The sequence below is a fragment of the Balaenoptera ricei genome, chromosome 16, assembly GCF_028023285.1.
Source record: "Balaenoptera ricei isolate mBalRic1 chromosome 16, mBalRic1.hap2, whole genome shotgun sequence".
Taxonomy (NCBI): Eukaryota; Metazoa; Chordata; class Mammalia; order Artiodactyla; family Balaenopteridae; genus Balaenoptera; species Balaenoptera ricei.
The window spans coordinates 112,135,121-112,162,994 of record NC_082654.1 but is presented as its reverse complement, the minus strand read 5'-3'; the positions used below and the strand labels follow the sequence as shown (position 1 = coordinate 112,162,994).

At 40.7% G+C, this 27,874-nt stretch overlaps 1 protein-coding gene across 9 annotated transcripts in view; it reads right to left on the bottom strand.

Moving 5' to 3' along the window:
* The window catches only part of MTR (5-methyltetrahydrofolate-homocysteine methyltransferase), a 125,783-nt gene that overhangs the window by 93,449 nt on the left and 4,460 nt on the right, over nucleotides 1–27,874 (bottom strand). For 3 of the 9 annotated variants that reach the window (XR_009498093.1, XM_059900967.1, XM_059900972.1), the window contains 11 exons: nucleotides 24,443–24,657; nucleotides 18,866–18,955; nucleotides 16,141–16,210; nucleotides 14,283–14,375; nucleotides 12,449–12,555; nucleotides 10,945–11,004; nucleotides 10,082–10,176; nucleotides 6,848–6,948; nucleotides 5,681–5,742; nucleotides 4,500–4,567; nucleotides 1,336–1,415 (listed from right to left, as the gene is read on the bottom strand). Coding sequence is in view for 8 of the 9 variants with exons in the window: in XM_059900967.1 (XP_059756950.1) it covers nucleotides 1,336–1,415; nucleotides 4,500–4,567; nucleotides 5,681–5,742; nucleotides 6,848–6,948; nucleotides 10,082–10,176; nucleotides 10,945–11,004; nucleotides 12,449–12,555; nucleotides 14,283–14,375; nucleotides 16,141–16,210; nucleotides 18,866–18,955; nucleotides 24,443–24,657 (1,041 nt within the window). In the remaining variant the exon portion in view is untranslated. Of the gene's footprint in view, nucleotides 1–1,335; nucleotides 1,416–4,499; nucleotides 4,568–5,680; nucleotides 5,743–6,847; nucleotides 6,949–10,081; nucleotides 10,177–10,944; nucleotides 11,005–12,448; nucleotides 12,556–14,282; nucleotides 14,376–16,140; nucleotides 16,211–18,865; nucleotides 18,956–24,442; nucleotides 24,658–25,468; nucleotides 25,573–27,874 lie in introns of those variants that run through there. The other 6 variants (XM_059900971.1, XM_059900969.1, XM_059900968.1 and 3 more) reach the window with 4 other exon arrangements.

Below are 27,874 nucleotides of genomic sequence, written 5' to 3'. Positions count from 1 at the left end.
TCACATTGTTCTCAAGTCTGCAATTCATAAAAGAACAATTAAAAAGAATGTATTTGGTGTCATTCTTTTAAAATCTGATTGAAAGTGATTTTTAAAACAATTTAGAAATAGCACATGAAATTCAAATCAGAAGAAAGAATTCGTTCATTCTTACACATAAACTGTTCAAAAATCATAACTAAACAGTTCTTTCATGTTTCGATTTTGGCCAAGGCTAACAATTTCAACTTAGTCCTTGGCTGGAGTCAATTAATAGCTTTAAGATCTAAGGTTGAAAGAAACTATCCTACCACACCTTTCTCTGACAAAAGCCACTTTTTCAGGGTAGGGAGTGTGTCATAAGTCACAAATCCCTCTTCCTCTAATCTCATCCCGTCTTCTGGAGTATAAATGGAAAAAAAGGGTAGCCTGAAGAGGCATATGTCTAACCCAACTTTATTTTCACTCACTGGGAGTAATTCTATACAATATGTTCTGAGTGAGAAAAGTGGGAATTACTTTTGCTGTCACTTTTATTTTATTTCACTGTCATTTTATTTCATTTTTCTTAGGAGAACACATGGAACAAAAATACATCAATTTAGAGAAATGTTAAATTCTCCATTATTAGGGTGCATAATTCCTCATGTGTGCTATTTGCAGGTTCTCTCAAAATCTGTATACACTTTTTTTTTTTTTTTTTTTTTTGCTTAAAGATACTACCTAAGAATACGTCGTTAAAGTATTATGGGAAAAATATAAAATGTAAAGTTATTTTTCTAATAGTTGGCATGATAATCTATTTTACTAATGTTCCTTTTGTGAATATCAGAACTCATTCTGAAAAAGGGAAGCTCCCTACTCCACAGGGCTGTTGAGCACAAAACAGAATAATAAATATCACAACTCTCTGTAAAGCCTAAACCACACAGCCAACATAAGAGCATGACAATAATGTTATAGAAGCAAACAAAATTTTCTAGGAAGAGGCTACCATCATTAAAAAACCTTGAGCCTGGGCTAGATTTTTTACGAACTAGCAGCAAATCTGATGATTAAAATTGTTAGGCTGTGGCCTATGTACGTCTTCAAAGCAGTGCACAATAAGTCTGACCAAGGCCACTACCTGTGCTTTCATTCACATTTCCCTGAAGTCAGTATCTTCCCACTCTCACCCCTAAAAAAAACCAAAGCGTCCTTTACTAGAATTCATTTAAGTACCAAGAAAAATATGTACACTTCTTTGACCTAATAAACAAGTTCTTTGGCAGAAACATCACTATGACGTAGACTAAACATACTAACAATCTACAAACGATTTCTGAAATCATAAAAAATCATGTCTTTACGACTTACCAGACAGTAGCATATGCCCTTCAAAAACAGTGGCAGGTGGAACTCTAGGCTTATAGTTTTTCACAGCTTCAGCAATTTCTCTGAGTTAAAAGAGAAAACACGATATCCATTAAATCCAAACAAAATTCAATTAAACTAATTTCCACCTATGAAATTAAGTCTGTTTAATATAATTATATACCTAGTTCCAAATGTGAAGCAGCAACTGTGCTTTTCAGTTTTCTCAGTAATGCAGAAAATGAATCTACAATCTTTAACATTTCTGTATCTGCCCCGTTGCTGTGCACTGATTGTACCAGGTTCTGTGCTCACAGATGTGAACCTACAGACGTGATGGTTTGCACAAATGCTAACAGCAAATCTCCTCCACTCCTTCCCAAACCTGAAGATATCCTTAACTCCATCAAATCCACATGGTAATTTAAAAGAAAAACAGGTTTCATTGTTGAGAAGGAAGAGCAAATAGGAGAGGAGGTGCCAGGAGTGAAGGAAATTAAATCCTTAAGGCCTGTTTTTTTCAAGCACACATATATCGTAGAGAGGGTAAAGAGTAATACATCACTGAAACTCCAAAATAATTACTCCTAAAAATTTGTTTTAATTATTCATACTCTTTTGAACCTTTATCAGCTTCGATGAAATATGTCTTCTAATCAGCCTAGAAAAATCTGGCTGCTCTACTAAATTTATCAGGACCAGTATGAACTGCTCACTCTACTGCCCCCCAAATGAGTATGTGAATGGCAAAGTAAAAGCAGCAAATATATATGCAGAGATAGACATACACACACAAACCCACACACACAGGTCTTTTTAAAACAACTGTTTCTATAAAGGAGGAGATAATCTTAAAAACAAAAAGAGATCCAAAGATAAGCTATCCTCAACTACTGATAACTTTCAGGTATTCTTTAAAAGATGTTTAAAAAATTATAGAGACTCTTCATAGAGTCTATCATGGAAGTCAACAAAATCAGTGCAACATTAGGCAGTTCAGTACAGTGAACATATTATAGGCATGCAAGCAGACGAAGAACAGTAAGATGACTGGCTCAAAATATGATCATCAGTCACTCTAGGGAAAAAAAACAAATACAAACAGTCCTCAACTGTGTTTTATTCCACTCAACTCCAATCTTCTTATAAACCATGAAACTGCAGGGACTTAAACACACCCTTCGCCATGCCCTTGTCTCCCACCCCCTTCCTTCATGCCCTCACTCTACAACGTGGGTTAAGCAGTGACTGTGTCAGGCGAGGTGAAGACGCTCCTCTTGACCTCAAGGTACTTGTTGCTTATTGTCTTTTCCTTTCATGAGAGAATCTAGTGGAGGCAGGTATTCGCCCACAAAAAATATCAGCTGTCCCTCCTTGAGCACTGGAATATTATTCAGGTATTTAAGGGTAGAATGTTAAGATATCGAGGATTTGCTTCAAAACTACAATGAGGTATCACCTCACACCAGTCAGAATGGCCATCACCAAAAAATCTACAAACAACAAATGCTGGAGAGGGTGTGGAGAAAAGGGGACCCTCTTACACTGTTGGTGGGAATGTAAATTGATACAGCCACTATGGAAAACAGTATGGAAGCTCCTTAAAAAACTAAAAATGGAATTACCATACGATCCAGCAATCCCACTACTGGGCATATACCCTGAGAAAACCATAATTCAAAAAGAGTCATGTACCACAATGTTCATTGAAGCTCTATTTACAATAGTCAGGACGTGGAAGCAACCTAAATGTCCAACAACAGAAGAATGGATAAAGAAGATGCGGTACATATATACAATGGAATATTACTCAGCCATAAAAAGGAACGAGGGCTTCCCTGGTGGCGCAGTGGTTGAGAATCTGCCTGCCAATGCAGGGGACACGGGTTCGAGCCCTGGTCTGGGAAGATCCCACATGCCGCGGAGCGACTGGGCCCGTGAGCCACAATTACTGAGCCTGCGCATCTGGAGCCTGTGCTCCGCAACAAGAGAGGCCGCAATAGTGAGAGGCCCGCGCACCGCGATGAAGAGTGGCCCCCAATTGCCGCAACTAGAGAAAGCCCTCGCACAGAAACGAAGACCCAACACAGCCAAAAATAAATAAATAAGTAAATAAATTAAAAAAAAAAAAAAAAAAAAAAAAAAAGGAACGAAATTGGGTCATTTGCAGAGACACGGATGGACCTAGGGACTGTCATACAGAGTGAAGAAAGTCAGAAAGAGAAAAACAAATATCGCATATTAATGCATATACGTGGAATTTAGAAAAATGGTACAGATGATCTTATTTGCAAAGCAGAAAAACAGACACAAACATAGAGAACAAACGTACGGATACCAAGGGGGAAGGGGAGGTGGGATGAATTGGGAGATTGGGATTGACATGTATGCACTACTGATACTATGTATAAAATAGATAACTGATGTGAACGTATTATATAGCACAAGGAACTCTACTCAATGCTCAGTGGTGACCTAAATGGGAAAGATATCCAAAAAAGAGGGGATATATATATACGTATAGCTGATTTACTTTGCTGTACAGCAGAAACTAACACAACATTGTAAAGCAACTATACTCCAATAAAAATTAATTAAAAAAAAAAAAAAGATATGTAGGATTTGCTTTACAATACTCTAAGGGAAAAAAAGTTGGAGAATAAATAAAGTAAGAATAGCAAAATGCTGAAAATTATGTAAACTATGCGATAGGTGCATGGGGGTTCATTTTATTATTTTTCTACTTTAATTTTTGGAATTTTTCATAATATAAAGTATCTTAGTTTGCTAGGGCTGCCATAACGAAATACCACAGACTAGGTAGTTTAAACAGCAAAATTTATTTCTTCAAGTTCTGGAGGTTAGAAGTCTCAGGTCAAGGTGTCAGTAGGACTGGTTTCCTCTTAGGCCTCTCCTTGGTTTGTAGCTGGTTATCTTCTCCCTGGGTCTTCACATGGCCCCTTCCTGTGTGTGTCTGTGTCCTCACCAGTCACATTGGATCAGGATCCATTCATATGACCTCATTTTACCTTAATTACCTCCTTAAAGGCCCTACCTCTAAATACAGGCACATTCAGAGGAATTGGGGATTAGGGCTTCAACCTATGAATTTTGGGGACACAATTCATCCCATAACAAAAGGTAAAATACTTAGAAGGGATTATCACCTGATATGATCTGGTGTCGTACCACAGCACCCGCCAACTATATTGACCAAGCCGTCCATAGCAAAATCCTGCATTTAGGAAAAGAAAAAGTTTCAGAGAGTTCATCTGAATTCTAAGCTCACCACTACCAATTCAGCAGAAAATCTGCATTTCCTGAATAACTAATTTTCCATTTAAAAGAGAGCTAAACATACTTAAATCTAGATATCAAGCTTTCATAAGCCTTAGACATAAGGTTAAAAGCAGAGACCAGTTCAGATATTATGAAATGCTATGAAATGCAATGAGATATTTGCCTATCTGATCACAATAAAGTTTTTTTTTAACCCATATGCTGAGCAGAATGAATGTGAGCTAAGTAATGCATTTTCCAATAATACGTATTCAGTTTTTAAATTTAAATTCAAATGTTTAAAGAATTAAAAATTCAGTTCCTCAGTCACAACAGCCACATTTCAAGTGTTCCAATGACCACATGTGGTAGAGGCTACACATGTGTACACATATTGCACAGTGCAGGTCTGGAGTTTAACCACAGTTGGTTTGAAAGCTGGAGTTTAACCACAGCTGGTGTGAAAGAAGGACAAGATAACCTAGAGAGAGGAAGTCAAGGAAGTGAGAAGTCAGAGTATTGAAAAGAGCATCTACATAAGGTACTGAAAACATAAGAATTAAGTGAGAAATAGTTTAGGAGAGAATGTCGGTGAGCCAGAAGCTAAAAATTCAAGGAATGAGGGAAAAGAGACCCAGAGGTCTTAGGGACACCCTAAGGAGGGGTGGTGGGTAGTATGCTTTCGTGACCTGGGATTCAAAGATGGGAGGTGTATGGGAGAGAAGGAGAATGGGGGAGGTGACAATGGGGAGCAAGGAGACATAGACTCCACCCAGCAGTCTGCGGGGTGGAGGGGACCACTTGGGAGGGCTGCAGAGGAGAGCTGAGTTTCAGTTAGTTTGGGCTGGACCTCTCTGAGAATTTCCCAGTAGCCACTAGTACCCACCGTGGAGAAGGATGCTGAGAGCGAGCCCCCTCCCTCTGCCTCCATCATTTTAATTCATCTTAAGCTTTTATTTTTTATATATACACTGGGATTTCTTTAGGGGAAAAGTCTACTTCTAGATATTCTAAATCAAAAATTCCATTTCTCTATCTCTTAAAAACCAAGTGAAAGAGGATTCTTGACCTTTAAGTGCATGGCCATCACGTGCGGAGTTTCATCATATTCACCAAAGGTATTGGGAAGACCTAAGAAAGTATATTTCAGCCATTACTGGAAACTACTTTAACAAATGACATAATATTTATAAAGGCTTTAGGTTAAAAGGTTAGAAAAATATTTATAATTAAATCGTGATTACTTGCAAAAACAGGTAAGAATTCTTAACATTAAACATAATAAGTACAAAGACACCATACCAGACAACAATAAAATCACAGAGGAAAACAAACATCATTTCTTTTCTATTTGAAAGAAAAGCATCACTACTGCATGAGACAGAATTCCCCCACCCCTATCCCTCCCTTTTCTGTAAAGGAAATTCATTCTTGTCTCCTAGACGCCTAGGGGTAGGGGTGGGAGGAGTACCACACATGCTTGAACTAATGAGCACCGGGCATATAATTAAAAACAACCAAAACACAACCCATCTCCTTTCAAGTAAGATTTCCCAAGTAAGACTTTAGCATCTAATTATCCAATTTCCTGTTTTATTTATTATTCCCTTCCAGTTATCTTACTCCTGATGGGAAATAAAATTTACTGCACATTAAAATGTATATATTTGGAGAAAGAAGGCTGGAAAATGATTTTTAGCCCCAAGTAGTTAAGTGGTGCTCAAAAACATTCACCAGGAAATCTGGTTAACCCAGAATGGATTACCAATATTAAATGGACAGTCTGAAAATAGTCTACATTTATCTTAGGAATTTTTATATACCGTTAAGTCCTAACTTTTAAAAAGGAGAAAAGTAACAGGCTCTTTTGTCGATACAGTGGAACAAAGAAGAGGGCTCTCTCGCTCACGTTCTTTGCACTCGTCTCTTTGGCCACGCCCACATGGCGAGCACTGTCACCAATTCCAAGGCTCTGGTCAGTTAAGTCATGACTAGGCTTCATGCCCCCAAGTTCTGTCCACTTCTGACCCTTTCAGGCTGAGCCAAACTGTTCCTTCAAGTCTAGAGGGAAACAGTGGTCTAGTCCCAAATACTCTTCATTTAGAAAATTCCTATTGATAGTCAACTATATACTAAGACCTGCAAAACAAACTCTTTTAATCCAGATCTGTTACCCTATCTACCCATGTCTTGCGTATTTGCATTTTCCTATGTGTGACTCCCTTGAAACACACACCTGCGTTGGGATAACAGAGGACATAGGCTGTTGTACATTTTCCAATTGTTTCAATAAAAGGTCTCATTTCAGCTGCACCCAGAGCACAATTTAATCCAATGCTGGAAAAACAAAAAGAAGGTATTAGAAGTACCCTCTTTTATTCTAAGTATTTATACATATAAAAAGTTATGATAAAGAAAGGAGTATATTTAAAACCAAGCAGATAGTAAGTCTCCTGATTCAAATCACGTTTATTCAGCTCCAGTCAAAGCCACCTCACTGAAGTTCCCTGCAACACTAAATATTTCTGCCCATGTCTCCAACATTAGATCCTGCCTACGGATGTGACTCCTTAAATAAGTTCACCGTTTAGTTAATGGTATAGCATGCCTATAATGTCTGCAAACTACCACTGCTAATAAACACTGGAAAGCAACACTTAAGAGAAAGAAAAAGGAAAATCCTGGAGATAGAAGGAACATTAATGGCACATGGAAGCCACTTCAGGGGTCTTAAAGACCAAGACTCAGTCCTTGCTCCAACTGAACTGCAACGTGACCTTGGACTTAGAATTTGTCCTCTTATAAATTAATTTGTAACCAAGGGGCTCTCTGTTTTGCAAATGAAACTTACTGCAGACTAAAATAAAACAGATCAAAGCAGAGCTGCTAAACCCCTCCAAAATCACACTCAGTGCGAGCTGCCGAAGTCTTCAGGAATTCAAGAATTAACTATGAAGTGACAGGACTATGTCATCTTTTATTTTTTCACATTTTACTTTTTTTCTTTTACTGTGGTTTCTAAGTGCAATGTGATATACTAGATTAGATCCTGGAACAGAAAAAGGACATTAGTGGAAAAACCTGAAACCAGAATAAAGTCAGGAGTTTAGTTAATAGTAATATACTTTTAGTTTTGACAAAAGTACCACAGTTAATGCAAGATGTCTCATTAGAAAAAACTAGATGAAGAGCAAATGGGAATTCTCTGTACTATCTTTGCGACTTTTCTGTAAATCTGAAATTATTCCAAAATAAAAAGTTTATTTAACAAACAAATACCCAACTCCCATTCCTGATAAAAACTCTTAGTAAACTAGGAATAGAGGGGAACTTCCTCCACTTGATAAAGAACGTCTATAAAAAAACCTATAGCTAACATCATACTTAATGATAAAGAACTAGATGCTTTCCCCGCAAGATCGGGAACAAGACAAGGATGCCCGCTTTCACCTCCTGCTAAACATCATGCTGGGAGTCCTAGGTGAGGCAATAAGAGAAGATGGAAAATAAAAGGTATAAAGATTGGAAAGGAAGAAAAAAATTTGTCTTTGTTCACAGATAAGACTATCTATTCCAAAGAATCATCTAAAAAATTCTTAGAACCAAGGTTGTAAAGCACAAGCTTCATACACAAAAGTCAACTGTTTACCTATACACCAGCAATGAGCAACTGAAATTTGAAATACGAAACACATTATTTACAATGGCACCAAAACAAATGAAATACTTGTGTATAACTACAAAACTCTGATGAAAGAAATCAAGGCAGATCTAAATAAATGGAGATCTATACCACGTTCATCAACAGGAAGACTTAATATAGTTAAGATGTCAGTTCTTCCCAATTTTATATACATTTACACAACGCCAGTCAAAATTCCAGCAAGTTATTTTGTGGATATCAACAAACTGATTCTAAAGTTTACATGATGAAGCAAACAACCCAGAACAGCAAATACAATTCTTGAAGGAGAAGAACAAAGTCAAAGGACTGGTACTACTCGACTTCAAGACTCACTGAAAAGCTAAAGGAATCTCTGGTATTGATGAGAGAGCACAGACAAACAGATCAATAGTGCTGAATAGAGTCCAGGAACAGAATCACACAAATACAGTCAACTAATCTTTGACAAACGAGCAAAGGCAAGCCAATGGAGAAAGGATTGCATTTTGAACAAACAGTACTGGAACAACTGGACATTCACATCTGAATACATTAATCTAGATAAAGATCTTACATCTTTCATAAAAATTAATGCAAAATGGATCACAGATCTAACTGCAAATTGCAAAACTATTAAAGATATAAATATATATATAACGATTACACAGGAGAAAAATCTAGGTGTCCATGGGTTTGGAGATGAGTTTTTAGATACAACACCAGAAGTAGGATCCATGAAAGAAAGAAAGAAAAAAAAAAAAAATGATAAGCTGGACTTCACTAAAATTACAAACTTCTGCCCCGCAAAAGATATGGTTAGGAGCATGAGGAGACAAGCCACGGACTAGGACCAAATATTTGCGAAACACATATAGGGTATCCAAAATATTTTCTTTAATTTTTAAAACTCAACAATACGAAAACCACCCAACTAAAACAATAAGCAAGAGATCTGAAGAGGAGCAGCTACCTCAAGGTGCTGTTGCCAAAATTAAAAGAGAGAACTCTCATAAAGCACTCAGAACCGAGCCTGGCACACAGCAAACTCTCAGTAAACGTCTATGAGTCTTATTTTTACGGCCCAGGCTATAGCAACAGTGAATAGAGTGCTCTGAGAAGAACACCGACCTGGGCTGGTCAGAGAGGGACGGGTCCCCGGAGAGCACCCTAGAGATGGGTCTGAAAGGCTCATGGGGCGGGGTCACCCCGCAGGGCAGGCACGGGGACGCTGTATAGACTCTTGGAGCTTCCATCGCACTCATGGTACGGAAGTCAAACCATTTTCATCGGAAAAAGAGAGAGATGTTTCACGCTAGAACGTCAAAGCCGTGTTACTTTTAAAGCTAAAAATCTGAGCTTTAGAATTCCCACCTTATTTCAAACTACGCTACTTCTGGTTGCTCCGCATGCAGGGAGTGAAAAAACCTTGCCAAGTTTTTAAGTGCTGATAATAGATTTAAAGTGTTGTTAGTGGGCCAAGCCAGTCTTAAACTATAAGGGGGACACTTACAGACAAAAAGGCAACTCTCTGGTGGGCCCAGGGGGTATGAGAGCTCTCCCCCTCCCTCAGATCGACCCATTTAGGCAGCGTCTTCTGACGTCCTCAGGGCAGTCAGAACGTACTTCAAGGAGAGACAACATCTCATGCAAGTGGTACCACAGAAATACAGAGAAGCAGTCCCCTCCCGGGTCACAGTCTGTAGTCATCAGAAGAGATCCCCGTTGTGCTCGCTTCGGCAGCACATATACTAAAATTAGAAGAGATCCCCGCAAAAGGAATGGAGTCAGAAAAGAATGATCACTCACCAGAGTGGGTCTGCATGAGACACGCTGATGACAAACGCCTCCCCGGTCTGGCCAGAGAGAGTCCGCCCACTTTTATCAACAATTGTCCCTGAAATCTGAATTGAACAAAGTAAACTCCGTCAACAGCATAGACCTGAGTTAAGAATACAGTCACAGAAACAAAATAAAATGAGCAAGCTGACTTTCTTTGTTTTTTTACAAGGAAGAGAACTGTGGCACTCAAACTCCAAGGCAGCACTGTTTTTTATAACGGTCAGAACAGATGAATGCACAGTGCCCAGGGGAGGGGTTGGAAAGCCACAGAAACAGAGAAAAGGGAAAGTCACGGAGACAAAAGCAGTGTCCAAAAAAGCTTTAGGATTCACACCTCCAGTCCCATTGGAGAAGACTTCCCCACAGATACCTCAGGTTATCCTGGTCTCCTGCTGTTCCACATCTGATTCATCTGACACCCCTTGTTTGACTCTATTCTATTCTCACCAAGCAATGGGGGCCTGCCTGTTGCATTACTGAACCGGCAGCACGCTGTCTCTGGTGCTGGACGCTTCACGGTCAGCACGCCAGTCCGTCCGCCCTCGGGCCCTAACGAGAGTGAGCCTTTGGCTTCGGGGGACCGGTTCAGCCAGGCTTCTTTGGAATAGCCCGCCTTCCACAAACCACCGCTACATTCATTTTCTGTACATTTCCACGGATAAGACTGCTAGGGGTCTAGAGGTGGTGGAAGAAGGGAGGTGAACCAAGCAAGTAGCTGGTTCCTAAAAGATACTGTCAACAGTCCCATGGCAGGAAAACAAAAACCCCACCCTCAAAATGACAATATTAATGAAAACCAAAATTCATCATGCCAATATTTGAGAACTTACAAGGACAGGCCGGGGAGCATATTCCTCTTCAAAAAGTCTGTGGACTGCAAACAAGGCTGCCTGTCGGAGAAAAAGGACACCTTTGTTTCTGAGAGACTGCGACACAGGTCAGCCTCACTGGCTGATGAGAATGCTCCCTTACCCAGACCTCTTCAGATAAGATACACATCACCTTCCCTGCGGAGGAGGAGGAGAAACACGTCCTCCTGATAACGCACAACCCCAGGGCCCCTTTCTCAGGGCTAACACTGTACATGTTACAACGAAACAAATGCTGACTGAAAGTCCCTCCACGAACTAATGCTTCCTCTGAGGAAGGGCTGAAGAGCTACTCTTCCTGCTTTCGCTCAGTCAAAATTAAAAATAGATAAATAAGAAGCCTCTGCTTTCCACAGCCTCATATATACATGGTAGGTATATGAACCAACAGTGTATGTCATTGCAAAAAAAGAGTATGAGCTAGAATGGGCTGTAAAGGCACAAATCCCGTGTTAATCTGTACCGTCCATGTTTTATTAAGTTCCGGGACCAGACATCAAGGTCCTCCAATGCTCAAGGCCGTTCCACATTGGAACCCACTGACACGGAGGGCCGACGGCACAAATTAAAACTATAGTGAGGTAGTATTTTTCAGCTATCAGATTGGAAAAGATCAAAAAGTTCAACAGAGAGGGTGTGGTGAAAGCAGCACTACTGTGCACTGCTTGCTGATTGGAGGATAAATGAGTACAATCTTAGAGGGAATTTGACACTAAAAATCAAAATTAACAGTGCCCAGACCCTTTAAACCTTGCAATTTCACTTGTAGAAATTTATCTTCAGAGACACTGTGCAAAAACGTATGTATGAGGATATCTACTTTTTATTCCACACACTTATGTACCTTTGTACATATACAAAGAATATAACCACATACACATAACGCACACGCATCACGCATGCTTTTATCTGCATGGAATCTCTGTCAGGACCCTCACACCAGTAATAGCAGTTGTCCCTGGGGAAGACGGCTGAATACCCAGGGAATAGGAGACAGGAGGATATTTACTTTTTACTCCATATATTTATATGTCTTTTTTTTTCTTTTCTGGCCGAGCAGCACGGCTTGCGGGATCTTAGTTCCCCAACCAGGGATGGGACCCAGGCCCTTGGCAGTGAGAGCGCCAAGTCCTAACCACTGGACGGCCAAGGAATTCCCATTTATGTGTCTTCTGAACTTTAGAACCATGCGTATATATTTATTACCTATGCATCTATGTACATATAGTAGCTATATATGAAAATGTTTACTTTCATAATTAAAAAAACATTTTTTAAAAGTTAGAAACATAACCTTTTGAAGTTTCCTTCACTCTACTGGACTCAGTTAAAAATATTCAAGAATAAAATGGAATCAAGGAATTTGATTTAACTTTAATAATGGCTATTACAGTCTCCTCACTACATTAGGGGATGCACCCCAGCCCCCAGCCCAGCCTAGCCGCTTTTTTCTCCTTTAACTCACCTTGGCATTGGCGGTATCAAAAATAGTTTCAATGAGTAAGATATCAACCCCACCATCCAGAAGCCCTTTGGCCTGCTCTTTGTATGCTTCAACGAGTTCATCAAATGCTGCAAAAGCCAAACCACACCCAGGACATTAGTCATGGACATCCTCTGAAAGCCCAGGACACACTGAGCTCAGGCCTGGTGCCAGGTGAACTGACCACTGCTGGTCTATAATGCATAATTTAAGGGCAACAAAAGAAACATGGCAGTGATGGAAGTTAAACCAGCAAACTGAACACAGATGCTCCTAAACACTTAGCACACGGGCTCACTTCCCATGTGTGAGCCGAGAATGAGTGGCTGGGTGGAAAGGTGTATGATTTCTTGAGCCCTGGCTCTTACTTTTAAGATCTTTAAAATAGATCTTTCTGGGGATGGTGTTAATCAATTCAGGGATGAGTGTGAGGAACAACTAGAGAAACGTGTCACACTCATCTGGATACAACACCGGTTGCATCACATTCTCTCACACCCTCTGGGGTAAAAGTCTGCGGTGCTGTAGATTTTGCTCCTGCCCTCTGACACCAACTCTGTCAGAGAAGAAACCTGCCTGGGGGGCAATTTCACTCTCAAACACAAAAGAGTCTAATCACTCCTAGATAAAATTTTTGTTAGAAATGTCTTGTCTACTTCCATCTGAGAGGTCACCCCTCTCCCCATTTGATCTCTCACCCAAGAAAGAAAAGATGCTCATATATTCAATAGAGAAGCCTACTTCATCCTATTCAGCACAAGAGACAGGAAACATTAGCTCCTCACTGCCACACCTAGACCAGAGGGAGGACTGGCCACACGTCAGCCCAGAATGAGCAACCCCCAGTGGAAAAGTGTGGTATGTCACCAAAACCTACAATCCACACTTGCCTGAACTTGTCTTCTACACAGAATTCATTACCACACGTAGTATCATTACTATTCTGCTCTGATCATTTAATACTTTTTGTTTTTTTGTAGTCTGATGCTTAAGAAATTGACCTAGATTTCTAGACTTTTCATACACTCTCAATGCAAGTACGCTTATAGATGGTGGTTTACAACGTTTACAATGCTAGTATGCATATATAGCTTGGACTGCTTTCTGATAAATAAAGTGGGAGTCTAGTGCGTTATTCTATAACTGACCAAGGCCTGGTGTCTATATTTGCTCAACTTCTCAGTCTAAAGTTTTATTTTGATTGGTTTCATTTCTGCAGCTGATAAAGAAGCCCAAACACAACAACATGCACCTTTGAAAGCAGGCTCAAAATGCGTAATACTAATACTATGACTAATAATAGCTCACTTTTTTTTTTTTTTTAATTTTATAGCTACTTTATTTATTTATTTATTATTTATTTTTGGCTGTGTTGGGTCTTCGGTTCGTGCGAGGGCTTTCTCTAGTTGCGGCAAGCGGGGGCCACTCTTCATCGCGGTGCGGGGACCGCTCTTCATCGCGGTGCGCGGGCCTCTCACTATCGCGACCTCTCTTGTTGCGGGGCACAGGCTCCAGACGCGCAGGCTCAGTAGTTGTGGCTCACGGGCCCAGCTGCTCCGTGGCATGTGGGATCTTCCCAGACCAGGGCTCGAACCCGTGTCCCCTGCATTAGCAGGCAGATTCTCAACCACTGCGCCACCAGGGAAGCCCAGCTGACTTTTTATTTTAATGTTTACTACATTCCAGGGACTGCTGTAAGCCCTTAAGTCACAATAATCCTTAAGTAGATGTTGGTATTGGCCCCATTTTACAGATTTATAGATTACTGAAACACAGAGGTACTTGCCCAAGGTCAATGATTGTATCTCATACTCACTGATGTTCCTGTAATCTGGTCTTTCCACAGATGGGGACACAGAGAGTGTCTTGTTAGTTGGACCTAGAGCTCCTGCCACATATCTCTTAATTCCTTTAGGAAAAGAAAAACAAGTGTGAAATCTCTAAACAGCTCATAAGTTAATACGCTATCAGATTTCCCCTAGAACACAGGTATATAATCCTTTGTCCGTAACTCTGAAATCCAAAAAGCGCAAAAGCCCCACTTTTTTCCTTAATTCATTTGACAACAAAACTTGACCTCTCCTAAACTACAAGAGGCTATTTATAGTCTTTACCTCACTTAGTGGACGATTCATAGATTTTACTGCAAATAGATGTTTGATTATGAGGCTGTCTTGGATCCCACTGAGGAAATTATGAAATATAAAGTATGTGCACATGTTACCGCCAAGCCAACCCAAAAAACTCTGAATTCTCACACATGTGGCTTCAAAGAATTTCAGTTAGTAATCCTTTTCTATCACCATAGCTATGCTTGGACAAATGCTCTCTCTCCCTACTGTTAAGAAACCCTGAAGGTCGTGAACATAGGTTTTGCAAAAGTTCCTCACAGTAGCATTGATCTTGAAATGCTCTCCACTGCTGTACTGCAGGGCCTTTGCTGGGGGAAAATATTAAATCACGATGAACAATTATAAAGCCTGAAATTCAAGTACGAAGCAGATCAAATCTCACATTAAAACTCTTTCAAGAATGTTTTAATAAGCTTTCCTCTAGGCTAGAGTCTAGGTGCTTCTAAAGGAGCCGGAGATGTTGTGTTCCTTACATATCGGAACACAGGGCAGGGCCATAGTGCTCATCACCTTTGGTGGTTTTAACCAGGTGGTTATGCTTTACCATCTAACTGGAGCCAACTACCCACTAGCTGATAGCCCAGCCTTTGAACAGCTTACAAGCCCCTATATTCTTTATCTTCCCCAAAGCTGAACAATAACGTGGGTGTAAGAAAAACGTCCTTGTCTTTCCTTGCTTCAGCTGGTTTGATAGCCTCTGACCTGTGACTTTGTTGGGGCAACAGTCTATGCCCTTCCGATTTCAACATTATCTCTCAGAAACGGAGCTCCTATAAATTGCTTCAGGCTTCATTAGTATGCTGTGTCTAACTTCCCAACAATTTTGCTTTACGTCTTCCCTGTTGGCAACAATTTCACGTTTCCAAATCTTCAGGGGCTCCATGTATTTCTTCTATTCCTTTCCCACCCTCAAAGCCTCCCCTCCAGCTGGTGCCCAAGTGTTCTTATGGCAGCCAGCCAGGAGGCTAGTTATTTCGGGGAGGCACTTTTCAAATCCCAGCAAGACTGACTCTCATGCCACCCTCTTTGTGTGCTACACAGCGCCTTCAAAGACCCTAGTGGTATGAAGTAGAACACGCTCAAAAGATAATCTCTCTTTACCTAAATAAGGCAAAATCACAGGGAAGAGGGTAGCTTTCAAGCGAGAAGATCAAATATCTTAATGATCACCAATGTAACCAAAACAGCTGTGCCTCAATAACCAAAAGACATACTTCCAAAGGGAGACAAATCATTTTAGCTGTAAATGTACAAGGAAGTCACGGTTCTAGCTACAAGGTTAGGATAAAACACCCAGCAGAGTAAACACAGCGTAAACCCTGAGCCCAAGGCCCAAGGAAACAGAGTCAATTCAGAGGGACACTGAATGCTTGACTATGAAACTGCAGAGAAGTAACCTACAAACAAGTACGTGATGGTGTCTGCAGTGCTGCTGTAGGCCAACTGTCGCGAAAGGAAAAGGGGCAGTAAGGACAGTATGTTATAGCTGAGGATGTCAAAGGAAACATCTTTGTAAAAAAAAGAGAGAAAACTGTTCCTTACCTGTCTGGAGAGTGATCTCCTCAGCTGCTTTTCTGGCCACTCCCGCAGAGCACTTGTTCATCCTATAGGCCTAACACACCAACTGCAAATGTTAGTTTGTCCTTCTTTCCCTCCATAAAATAAATAAGGAATTCATGACCTTCTAAAACACAGTTTTATTCAGTAAGGAAAGGTGGAGTGAATTAGTTTGAGGTCTGAATGAAATCTTAGTCAAAAAGGCCTACCAGCGGCCCCAGCCTTGAGGGCGACAGGAAAGGCAAGAGTCTTTGGGAACTGCTTTTACGGTCTTCCACAGAACCATGAGCCATCTGGCAAAAAGGGCAATCTCTGGACGTCTGGCATGTCAGAATAAGCTGATGTAGTGAAATATTCTGAGAGTTAGAAAATAGCATAGTAATGGAAAAAGCAGGGGCTTCAGAGACAGAAGACCTGGGCTCTAAAACCAGCTCTGTCACTACCTGCCCGGGTGGTTCCCTTAGGAACTCCTCCAGGTCCTGGCTTCCTACACCGTACAATGGTTGGAATCAGTGGGTCTTAAGTTTTTGTAGATTATGAAACTCTTGAGAATTTGGAGAAGGGCCATGAACCCTCTCGCTAGGAAATAAAGCAAGCATGCAGACACATACAAAGCAGTGCCTGCAAGTTTTACCGAAATACACTCAAGCCCATTCATTTACGTATTGTCTGTTGCTGCTTTTTTTTTTTTTTTAAACATCTTTATTGGAGTATAATTGCTTGACAATGGTGTGTTAGTTTCTGCTTTATAACAAAGTGAATCAGTTATACATATGCATATGTTCCCATATCTCTTCCCTCTTGCATCTCCCTCCCTCCCACCCTCCCTATCCCACCCCTCTAGGTGGTCACAAAGCACCGAGCTGATCTCCCTGTGCTATGCGGTTGCTTCCCACTAGCTATCTATTTTACATTTGGTAGTGTATATATGTCTATGCCACTCTCTCACCCTGTCACATCTTACCCCTCCCCCTCCCCATATCCTCAAGTCCATTCTCTAGTAGGTCTGTGTCTTTATTCCCATCTTGCCACTAGGTTCTTCATGACCTTTATTTTCCCTTAGATTCCGTATATATGTGTTAGCATACTGTATTTGTTTTTCTCTTTCTGACTTACTTCACTCTGTATGACAGACTCTAACTCCATCCACCTCACTACAAATACCTCCATTTCATTTCTTTTTATGGCTGAGTAATACTCCATTGTATATATGTGCCACATCTTCTTTATCCATTCATCCGATGATGGACACTTAGGCTGCTTCCATGTCCTGGTTGCTGCTTTTGCACTATAATGCCAGCGTTGAGTAGTTGCAAAAGAGACTGTACGTAGCCAACAAAGCTTTAAATATTTACTGTCTGGCCCTTAACGGAAAATGTTTGCCAACTCCTGCCCTCAAATAATTCCCCTGATAACCCACAAGGCAAGTGATTTCACAAAGCCCCATCACCAGGAGGGAAAACAGTGTCAGAGCACTCAGGACTACGTGCATGAACACAGAGGCACGTTCTGGAAAAATCCCACCCAGAAATGGGGACCTCAGCATCTACCATATATTTTCATCATTATCAGTTTACAAAATTTGAATATGGAAGCATCTTGTTGACTAAAAAGAAATGAAATCCTTTACCCCACACCCACTAGGATGCCTACTATCAGGAAAAAACAAAAAGAGAAACAGAACAAATGCTGGCAAAGATGTGTAAAAACTGGAAACATTGTACACTATTGGCGGGTATACAAAATGATGCAGCCACTGTGGAAAACAGTATGGTGGTTTCGCAAAAAATTAAACATTGAATTAGTGTATAGTTCGGCAACTCTACTTCTGGTTATGTATATATGCTCAAAGGAAATGAAAGCAGGGATGAAGAACAGATTATCTGTGCACCGTGCTCATAGCAACATTGTTCACAGTAGCCAAAAGGTGGAATCAGCCCATGTCCCTCAACAGATGAATGAATAAACCAAATGTGGCATATCCATACGGTGGAATATTATTCAACCTCGAAAGAGTACGATATTCTGATACATGCTACAACATCAGTGAACCTTGGGGACATTAAACTAAGTGAAACAAGATAAGTCACAAAAGGACAAAAACTGTATGATCCACTCATATAAGGTAGCTAGGGGAGTTAAATTCATAGAGACAGAAAGTAGAATGGTGGTTTCTAACGGCTGAGGTGGAAGGGAAAATTGGGAATTATTGTTTAATGGGTACAGAGTTTAAGTTCTACAAGGTGAAAAGAGTTCCACGGACAGATGGTGGTAACGGTAGCACAACAATGTGAATGTACTTAATGCCACTGAACTGTACACTTAAAATTGGTTAAAATGGTAAATTTTATGTTACCTGTATTTTTCCACAATTTTTTTAAAAAAGGAAACCAAATCTGTCACCCGACTTAAAAAGGCTTCACAGAACTGTGCACATGGCCAATCATTATGCTTTTATTCACAGTCACTGCATAATAAGTATCGTTTTTATTTGATTATTACTTGCCCATAAAGAAACCAGCTGGAAAATGAATGGGCTGTTGTGTTTATAAGCAGAAGCGATTCTAACCATTTTCCCCATCTGACCACAAATAATACATAACTAGGCATTAGCTTGACTCTGCAGCTTTGGCTGGTTTTCTCACTAGCAATTACCAATGCAGCAAACGCTCATGAATATCTTAGATACAAGGAAAAATGAAATCCTTACCAAGTGTTCGAGGCCATAGTCAGCTTGGGCAATAGCAGTGCTGCTAAAAGTATTTGTTTCAATGATATCTGCCCCAGCCAGCAAGTAATCCTGCCACGAGAGAAAGTAATGTCAATGCTATGAGTTTTAGAATCCCTGTCCCCCAACAATAAACTAGTCTTTTCCTCACCAAGGCCACCAAACATCTTTTGACCACTTACTAAGTGCAAGGCACTGTACTAGATAGAGGCTGGGGATGCAAAAAGACCTACGGATTTCATAGAAAGGCCTGTGGTATGAATAAATAAACACAGAACTTGAATTCAGACAAAGTTCACTTGCGGTGTGAATTAAGTTCCTTAAACTCTGTGAGTTTCAGTTTCCTCATTTGAAAGTAGTTTAACCCTACTTCACCGGGTGGCCAGATGATGGTACAGATCACACGCCAAGCTTCTAGCACACGATGGCCCTCAACAAACATTCCTTCTGTTCCTTTGCCAGCTCTCTGCTTCAGCGCGGTCAGAGCCCCGCTGAGAAGGGCACTATCTCTGCAATCTTGATTCTGACCACAGTCGCTTCAGTCCACAGCTCCTGGTCCCTCTGAGCCACATCTGCACCCTTACGAAACCCTGAGGACCTCGGTGCCCTCCGGTTCTCCCTGTTTGAAACCTTTCTGTCTTGTTTCACTCTTTGGACACCATCTCAACCTCAATCCGATGAAAATTCTGGAATCTCTTGATCTTCCAATAGTGAGTAAGCCCAACCCCACCTAAGCAGATGGACACTGTTTGCAGAAGAGCTGGGAAATGAAAACCAAGGTTCACACATTTATAATAAGTCACAAACATCCCAACTATCTATCACTAGGGAAATGGCTAAATAAACTATAATATGTCCATTTTATTACATGCTATGTGGCAGCTAAAAAACAGTGTGCACATATATCTACATATACTAACACAGAAAATCTCCAAAAGTATTGAGTAGAAAAACAAAATTGACTGATATGTAAACCATGACACCATTAAGTTTAAAACATACATACACACAAATAGTACTGAGTTTTCTACAGATATCTATATGTATACACATACATACGTAATATATACATATACATAAATGCATAACAAATGATCTGGAAAGACATACACCAACTAGTATAAGTGGTTATCTCTGGGGAAAAAATAGAAATTTGGAATAGTGGTTAAAAGGGAATTTATTCTTATCTATGGGTTCTGTTTTATAAGAACAAATTAAAATTTAGTTTTTCAACAAAGAGCAAGAAAAACTGAAAACAACCTTAATGTCCAAGAATAAGGTTAGTTAAGTAAATGATGATATATATGTAGAATAGATTATTATGAAGTTATTAAAACCATGTCTCAGGATATTTAATGCTCATGGTATTAAGTAAAAAATGCAAATTATAAAATAGTATGAAGTAATAATAATCCAAATTTAATTTTAAAAATCCAAACACAGAAAACTAGACTGAAATATAAATTAAAATATGTGAATGGCAATTATGTCTTGGTATCGATATTACAGGTGGTTTTACTTTTCTCCTTTATGCTTTCTACAGCATCTAGCTAGACATTTTATGTTTGTAACAATGAACACATATTGTCTTTATAATTAGGGAAAAAATATTTCTAAATTCCTAGTTATTATTTTCTCCAATTGTGTGTAGATTTAAAATTTTAAATAATATAAAGTTTAAAAGGTGTTCCTTCTAGCTCTTCACCCTTTCTCTCCACCTTCTTTCCCGGAACAATATCCCACTCATGGGCTCCGGATATGACACCCCTGAGATTACAAGCCTATTCTCACCAATTGAAAACATGTGTGATATGGGCAAGCTACTTAATTTCTCTACCCCTCAGTTTTCGCATGTATCAATAGAAAGCTGTCAAGATTAAAGGAGACCATTAATGACAGCAAGGCCACAGGCTACCAACAGGTGTTTTAAATATTGGTTCCTGTTGGTCTCAGCCTATCAACAGTGATAAGCTAGGAATGCCTGATGCACTCACATGGGCCCTTACCGCCTGTGCTGAGCCAGGACCAAGCCAATGCCACAGCTACACTGGCGCTATTGGTTCTTATTATGATTTCAAGACTCACCTCAGCAACAACCATCAGGGAACTTTTGAAAACAAACAAGGTTTATTGCCCACGGGTCCTGGAGAGTACAGGCATGCCCGGGCCATACAGTGAGGTAGCTGGGGGAAGGCGTGGGTTGGGCAGGAATGACTGTGATGTTTAGCTAGCAGATGTGTCACACAGCTGGCAGGGTGTTTATTGACATAGATGCCTCTTAAACAATGCCTCAGCAACCAAAAGCTTAATGTCAGGCGCTTACATTACAATCAAAAAAGCTTAGTGTCAGACACTTGCACTTCAAATAGAACCTGGCCATTCCATTAAAATTAAGTATCAGGGGATCAGCTCTATGGTCAGTAACTCCACTAGAAATAACTAAGTGTGCAAATAACCCAGTCTTTTTCCCTTCCTCACCCATGAACACGACACGGTCTCTACATCCAGAGAACTCCAGCTAGTCAATATTCCCCCACGAATGGGACAGCTAGGTTACACCTTATGGTATTTAAAGTCATTTTTGCTTCACGTCCCTATCTTGGGAAACTTGCTGTTCTATCTACATGCCTACCTAACTCACAGGACAAAGATTCGTTCCCTCAAAAAACATTTACTGGGACTTCCCTGGTGGCACAGTGGTTAAGAATCCGCCTGCCAATGAAGGGGACAAAGGTTTGAGCCCTGGTCCAGGAAGATCCCACATGCCACGGAGCAACTAAGCCCGTGTGCCACAGCTACGGAGCCTGCGCTCTAGAGCCTGCGAGCCACAACTACTGAGCCCGCATGCTGCAACTATTGAAGCCCGCACGCCTAGAGCCCATGCTCCACAACAAGAGAAGCCACTGCAATGAGAAGCCTGCACCCCGCAACGAAGAGTAGCTCCCGCTTGCCGCAACTAGAGAAAGCCCACGCACAGCAACAAAGACTCAACACAGCCAAAAATAAATACATAAATAAAATTTATTTAAAAAAAAAATTTACTGACTTACTATGTGCAAGATACTGTTTTAGGCAGTAGGGATTCAGCAGTGAAAAGCAGGCCCAAATTCCTGCCCTCAGGAAGCTCATACTCTAGTGATAATCCACTTGAATAAGGACAAAACCACAAGTCATGGGCTGGGCTGGGCTGGGTGTCGGGGGTTGGGGGAGGGTGGTGATTTCACCAACTGCATAATAAGAACTGATGTTTGTAACCACGCCAAGCAATTCATACCCATGATGGCATTCCCAATCCACAATATACTGGAATTTTATAATGCTATTTGACTACGTACTCTCAGGCCTCGCAGAAAAACTCGTAGAACCAAAACTCTTCAAGGACCAATTTAAAATCTTCCAGTAACTACAATTTCCATTATGACCAAAGGAAAGGCATTCCTAGCTCTTCTTCAAATGAAAACCATTCTGCATCTGATCTAGAACAAAGTCTTGATCACCCAAGAGAAGGATCCCTTCCACCCTCAATAAATCATTTAATCACTGATTTGTTTGAGTTTTTTTTCTTTAAGAAGAGTCTGAAAGGCAACAAAAGCAAAAAATACACAAGTGAGACTATATCAAACTAAAAAGTATCTGCACAGCAAAGGAAACCATCAACAAAATGAAAAGGCAACCTACTGAATGGGAGAAAATATTTGCAAATCATGTGTCTGATAAGGATATCCAAAATAGACAAAGAACTCATACAACACAGTAGCAAAAAAAAATCCAAACAATCTAATTCAAAAATGGGCAGAAGACAGGACTTCCCTGGCAGTCCAGTGGTTAAGACACCACACTTCCACTGCAGGGGGTATGCAGGTTCGATCCCTGCTCGAGGAACTAAGATCCTACATGCCTCGCAGCACGGCCAAAAAAAAAAAATGGGCAGAAGATCTGAATAGACATTTTTCCAAAGAAGACATACAGATGGCCAACAAGTACATGAAAAGATGCTCAACATCACTAATCATCAGGGAAAATGCAAATTAAAACGACAAGATATCACCTCTCACCTATCAGAATGCCTATTATCAAAAAGATAAGAAATAACAGGTGTTGGTGAGGAGATGGAGAAAAGGGAATCCTCTCGCACGGTTGGCAGGAATGTAAATTTGTGCAACCACTATGGAAAACAGAATGCAGGTTCCTCAAAAAATTAAAAATAGAACTACTATATGATCCAGCAATTCTATTTCTGGGTAATACCCAAAGAAAACAAAAACACTAACTCAAAAAGATAGATGCACCCCCATGTTCACTGCAGCATTATTTACAGTTGCCAACATATGGAGACAATCTAAGTGTCCACTGATGGCTGAATAAAGGAAATGTTATATGCATATGCAATGGAATATAACTGAGCTATAAAAAAGAAGGAAGGTGGTTGCCAGAGGTGGAGGGTGGAGGGAAGGGGAAATGGATGAAAGGGTCAAAAGGTACAAACTTCCAGTTCTAAAATAAATAAGTCATGGGGATGTAATGTACAGCATGGTGACTATTGTTAATACTACTGCATTGTATATTTGAAAGTTGCTAAGAAACTGGATCTTAAAAATCCTCATCACAAGGAAAAAAAATCTGCAACTGTGTAGGGTAACAGATGTTAGCTAGACTTACTATGGTGACCATTTCACAATATATACAAATTTCAAATCATGACGTTGTATACCTGAAACCAATGTTATGTTCTTTGTCAATTATGCCTCAATTTTTTAAAAAAAGTCTGAAACACCTATAACAATGTCCTTCTCCAAAAGATAAAACTTTCTTACTTCCCTGGTAAATATGTTTGTCCTTCAAATTGAATCCAGACCAGAAAAACAGATTAAATCACCTTATTATCTCTTCTAGTCATAATCCTATGAAATTCCCATGATAAGCTATGAAACAGTTTAGTCCTACACTTATTCTTAAATTTTAAAAGTCTAGCAATACCCAGTTACTTACTTCTGATTTCTTTATGTTGGCTAGCCATTTTTTTAATTTGTTTTTTGGTCATGCCACACAGCTTGCAGGATCTTAGTTCCCTGACCAAGGCTAGTCATTTTTATTAAAGACAGGAAAACGGCATGAAAGAACACGGGACTTCAAGTCAGTAAACCTCTGTTAACGTCAGGCAAGTTATTTAAACTCTGAGGTGCTCAGTTTCCAAATCTACAAAATGAGAATAACAACTACCTTTCAGTTTTACTTCATCAGGGCTGTTGTGGTGACTTAAATAAGTTAGTGTAGGTAAAAACCCTAACTTGTCCAGGATTTTATGGTTTTTCACTGTCATTGAAATGCCTCAAAGGCAGAAAACCTGCCCTCCTCATTTCCTTATCTTGAATGCTCAATACCGTGCATGACTTTTACATGGTGCCCAAAACCTGCTTTCTGAATAAGCCACCTCTATCTGAACAAGTCATCCCTTTCTTCCGTCTCCCCCAGAGCACTTTGCCCAGTGGTCTGCCCTCAGGACACCAAAGGCCTTTCGGAATGACAGGATGAAAATATAAGAACCTGGGGATGCTTTACCTTATGGATTTGGTAAATGACATTGGGCTGAGTTATACTTAAAATGTCATTGTTGCCTTTCAGGGGCCTGGCGTGATCTTTAAATTCTTGTCCTCGGAAGTCGTCTTCACTCAGCTTGTGCCGCTGGATCATGGTCCCCATCCCTCCGTCAAGCACCATAATCCTCTCCCGCAGGATGGCGTCAATCTCATCCTGCAGGGTCTTCTTCATTCCTGCTTTAAGGAAAGTGAAAATCTGACTTTACAAAATGAAAGGGGGAAAACATGTGTGGAGAGGGAGTGTAGACTAAATTATACTTATTCACAACAGGGAGTAAATGGGGCTCATAAAACATGAGCTTGTAACCTTGTGGCATTTGAAAAATGCTGCCCCAAAATGTTTACATTAAATAACAATGCTTAATGAAATAGGACACTGTACACAGCACAGAATCACTGGTAAAGCACCACACCAAGGTTAAAGTAGGCTCTAGTTGTTCCTGTTTCAAAGATGAGCAAAACAAGCAGCAAAGAGCCAAGTGTTACAAGGCCAGGCCACCTGCCGGAGAACATCTTTAGGGCTCTCTGTTGGTTCTGTGCTTGCGTCCCCTCAATAAGGAGATTTAGCTTGATAATTGAAAGCCATCAATAATTCCAAACTGCCATTTAGACTGTTAACTTTGACCGTCTCTCCCACCTACCGCCAGAACTCACATAGCCTACACACAGGGTTTTCCTCACCCCTGCTCCATCTCTGGACCAATGACTGCCTAACACCCTGGAGCTTCTCAGCTCTCCCCGTGCCCTTGACTTCTCCTAATTCCCAGTCCTCAAAAGCCCCAAGGCCTACTCCTTCCAATCCTACTTTATGGTCTCCAAGAACTACTGGAAAGCCACAAAACCATGCTGTTCGGAGTCACTGAAAATTCCTAACATCGAGCCTCTTGTTTGGCTCACCTTTTCTCGGCTCTCTCTACACTTCCCACACCTGCTGTCCCAAACCTCTGCTTGCTTTTGGCACCAAACCCTTCTCATCCTTTTCACTCACCGGTGATTTCACCTAATCCTGTATAGAAGAGTCTTCTTTGGGGAGCTCCTCAAATTCACCCCCCTCCACCTCAAAATCCTCTTGCAGCTCGGCTCCCTCTGCACCTAAGGAAGAGCACATGACCAGCTCCACCCACACCTCCCACTGCTCCTCCCTCCCCCCCCCACCCCCACCCCCGACCCCGGGCAGCTCTAGCTCAACCTGTCTTCTCGCTGCGGCTTCCTCCTCTGTCTCTCTACCGCAATTACTCTCCAAAGGCACCCATGACCTTCGAATTCTCAAACACTGGGCTCCAATCTTAGACCCAGATTTCAAGGTGTCCACCTGTGATGGTCCCCTAGAATACCCACCTGCCCCTCAATCTATCATCCAAATCCAAACCTGCCAAATTTCCTGTCTGATCTCCCTGTTTCTGTGAATGGCACCACCTTTCCCAGAAGCCTGACCTGACAACCTCAGTGTTATCTGACTCCTTACTCGCCCTGATAACCAGCATCTACTCAGATCTCAAGCCCTATAGATCTGGCATCCAAAGTGCCATTCACGGACTTCCCTGATATTGATTGACCATGATGTGGTTGTCCTATCAGCTAATAAGCACCCAGAATTTGACATGATTAAGTTAATGGCGACGACAAAAAAAGCCAAGAAATCGGGGTTTCAGTCCTAGCTCTCTAAGTAGCTACGGGGTTTTGGACAAGACTGTGTTTCTGAAAAACGGGGAAATATCTTCCCTGCCTTTATTACAGAAAGTGTGATAATAGAATGAAACAATGTGCTTGAAAGCAAATTTCAGATGTTAACAGCTGGGACTCTCAAATCACACAAGTCATGAAATGAGACATATATCCTTCACATAAACAGCCCGTAAATGTTAACGACTCTTGCTATGTCATTATTATTGCATAGCTGATAAAAAGTGGAGCTGGGCTTCAAACTCTAAAGGTTGCTTTCTATATACTACAGTGTCCAGAGGACCATGAAAAAGCATCACGTAAGCCTGAAGCTCTCAGCTCTGTTCATCTTGGGGCAGGAAGCAGGGATGGCATGTTTACAGGTTTGGAAATGAACATGAATGTGGCAGAGGGAAAACAATACTCAGTGAAAACTTTTAAATGGAGATCCTTTCAGATGGGGAATAAGAAGAGAAAAGGTTAAAAACTTTAACCTATATGCTCAACTGAGTTCCTTTTTCCTTAAAAGAATGCAGCTGCAATCCACCCTCAAATGAGAGCATGTGAGCTTAAGTAGGTGTGACTGAATCACCCGACTGTGGGCGCACAGGGTGTGGACATGGTGGCGGGGGGGGGGGGGGGGGGCGGTGGTGGTGGCAGGAGTAGGTGATGCATCTGAAATTTAAAAAGTATTCAGACCTTCTAGGAAAAAAAACCCAGTCTTTTCCACAATGAAATATGCCTTTGGCATCAGCAAAATGGTCAATCAATATCATATTATTTACATGTCTTTGTCCTTCTATCTCCTCCACTGACCACGTGCACACATGCTTAAGGGGACAGGAAGAAGAAAGGAGAAATTAACATAACGACATAAGAAATGCCCCATCTCCTCCCACCCTGGTCTCGCTCATCAGTGTTGGTTTGGCTTTTCTCTACTCACTGCAAATCTGACAATGGAGTGCACCCCACTTCTCCCATTTTCATAAGAAGTCTAAGCATTTTTCCACGAGGCCTCTACTGTATTCACTTCTCAAATCAGAAATATAGATTGTTTTCAATGTGTAAGACAGTTCACTATAGGGACTTCCCTGGCGGTCCAGTGGTTAGGACTCTGGGCTTCCACTGCAGGGGGCACAGATTCGATCCCTGGTCAGGGAACTGAGATCCCGCATGCCGCGTGGCAAAGCCAGAAAAAAAAAAAAAGATAGTTCACTATTTACCATAAAACAATCCCATCCCCACAAATTGTGATATCTTGTTAAGAGCCATCACGTATGTAAGAGATCAAAGGTTTTTTGTAAACTCTAAACAAAACATGTGATTTTTTTATGAGAAACTTGATAAACTTACTCTGTAATTTATGTGGAAGACTAAAAGTCCAGAAAGAGCTAAGTTAACTTTTAAAAATTAGGAAGAGATTATTTGGCCTACCAAATATTATGATATACTACAAAACAATATCATAAAATAAGGAAAGTAAAATATAGAATATCTTTATTACTTAGCATAGGGAAAGACTTCCAAAGACTCAAAAAGCTCAACCTATAATGTTAAAAAAAAAAAAGGTGAATTTGATTACATAAAAACTAAGAATTTCTGTTAAATGAAAGTCACCACAGACAAAATAAACAGATTATGAATTGAAGGAAGATTCTGCAAGGTCTATAACTGAAAGGGACTGGGAATTCCCTGGCAGTCCAGTGGTTAGGACTCCGCGCTTCCACTGCTG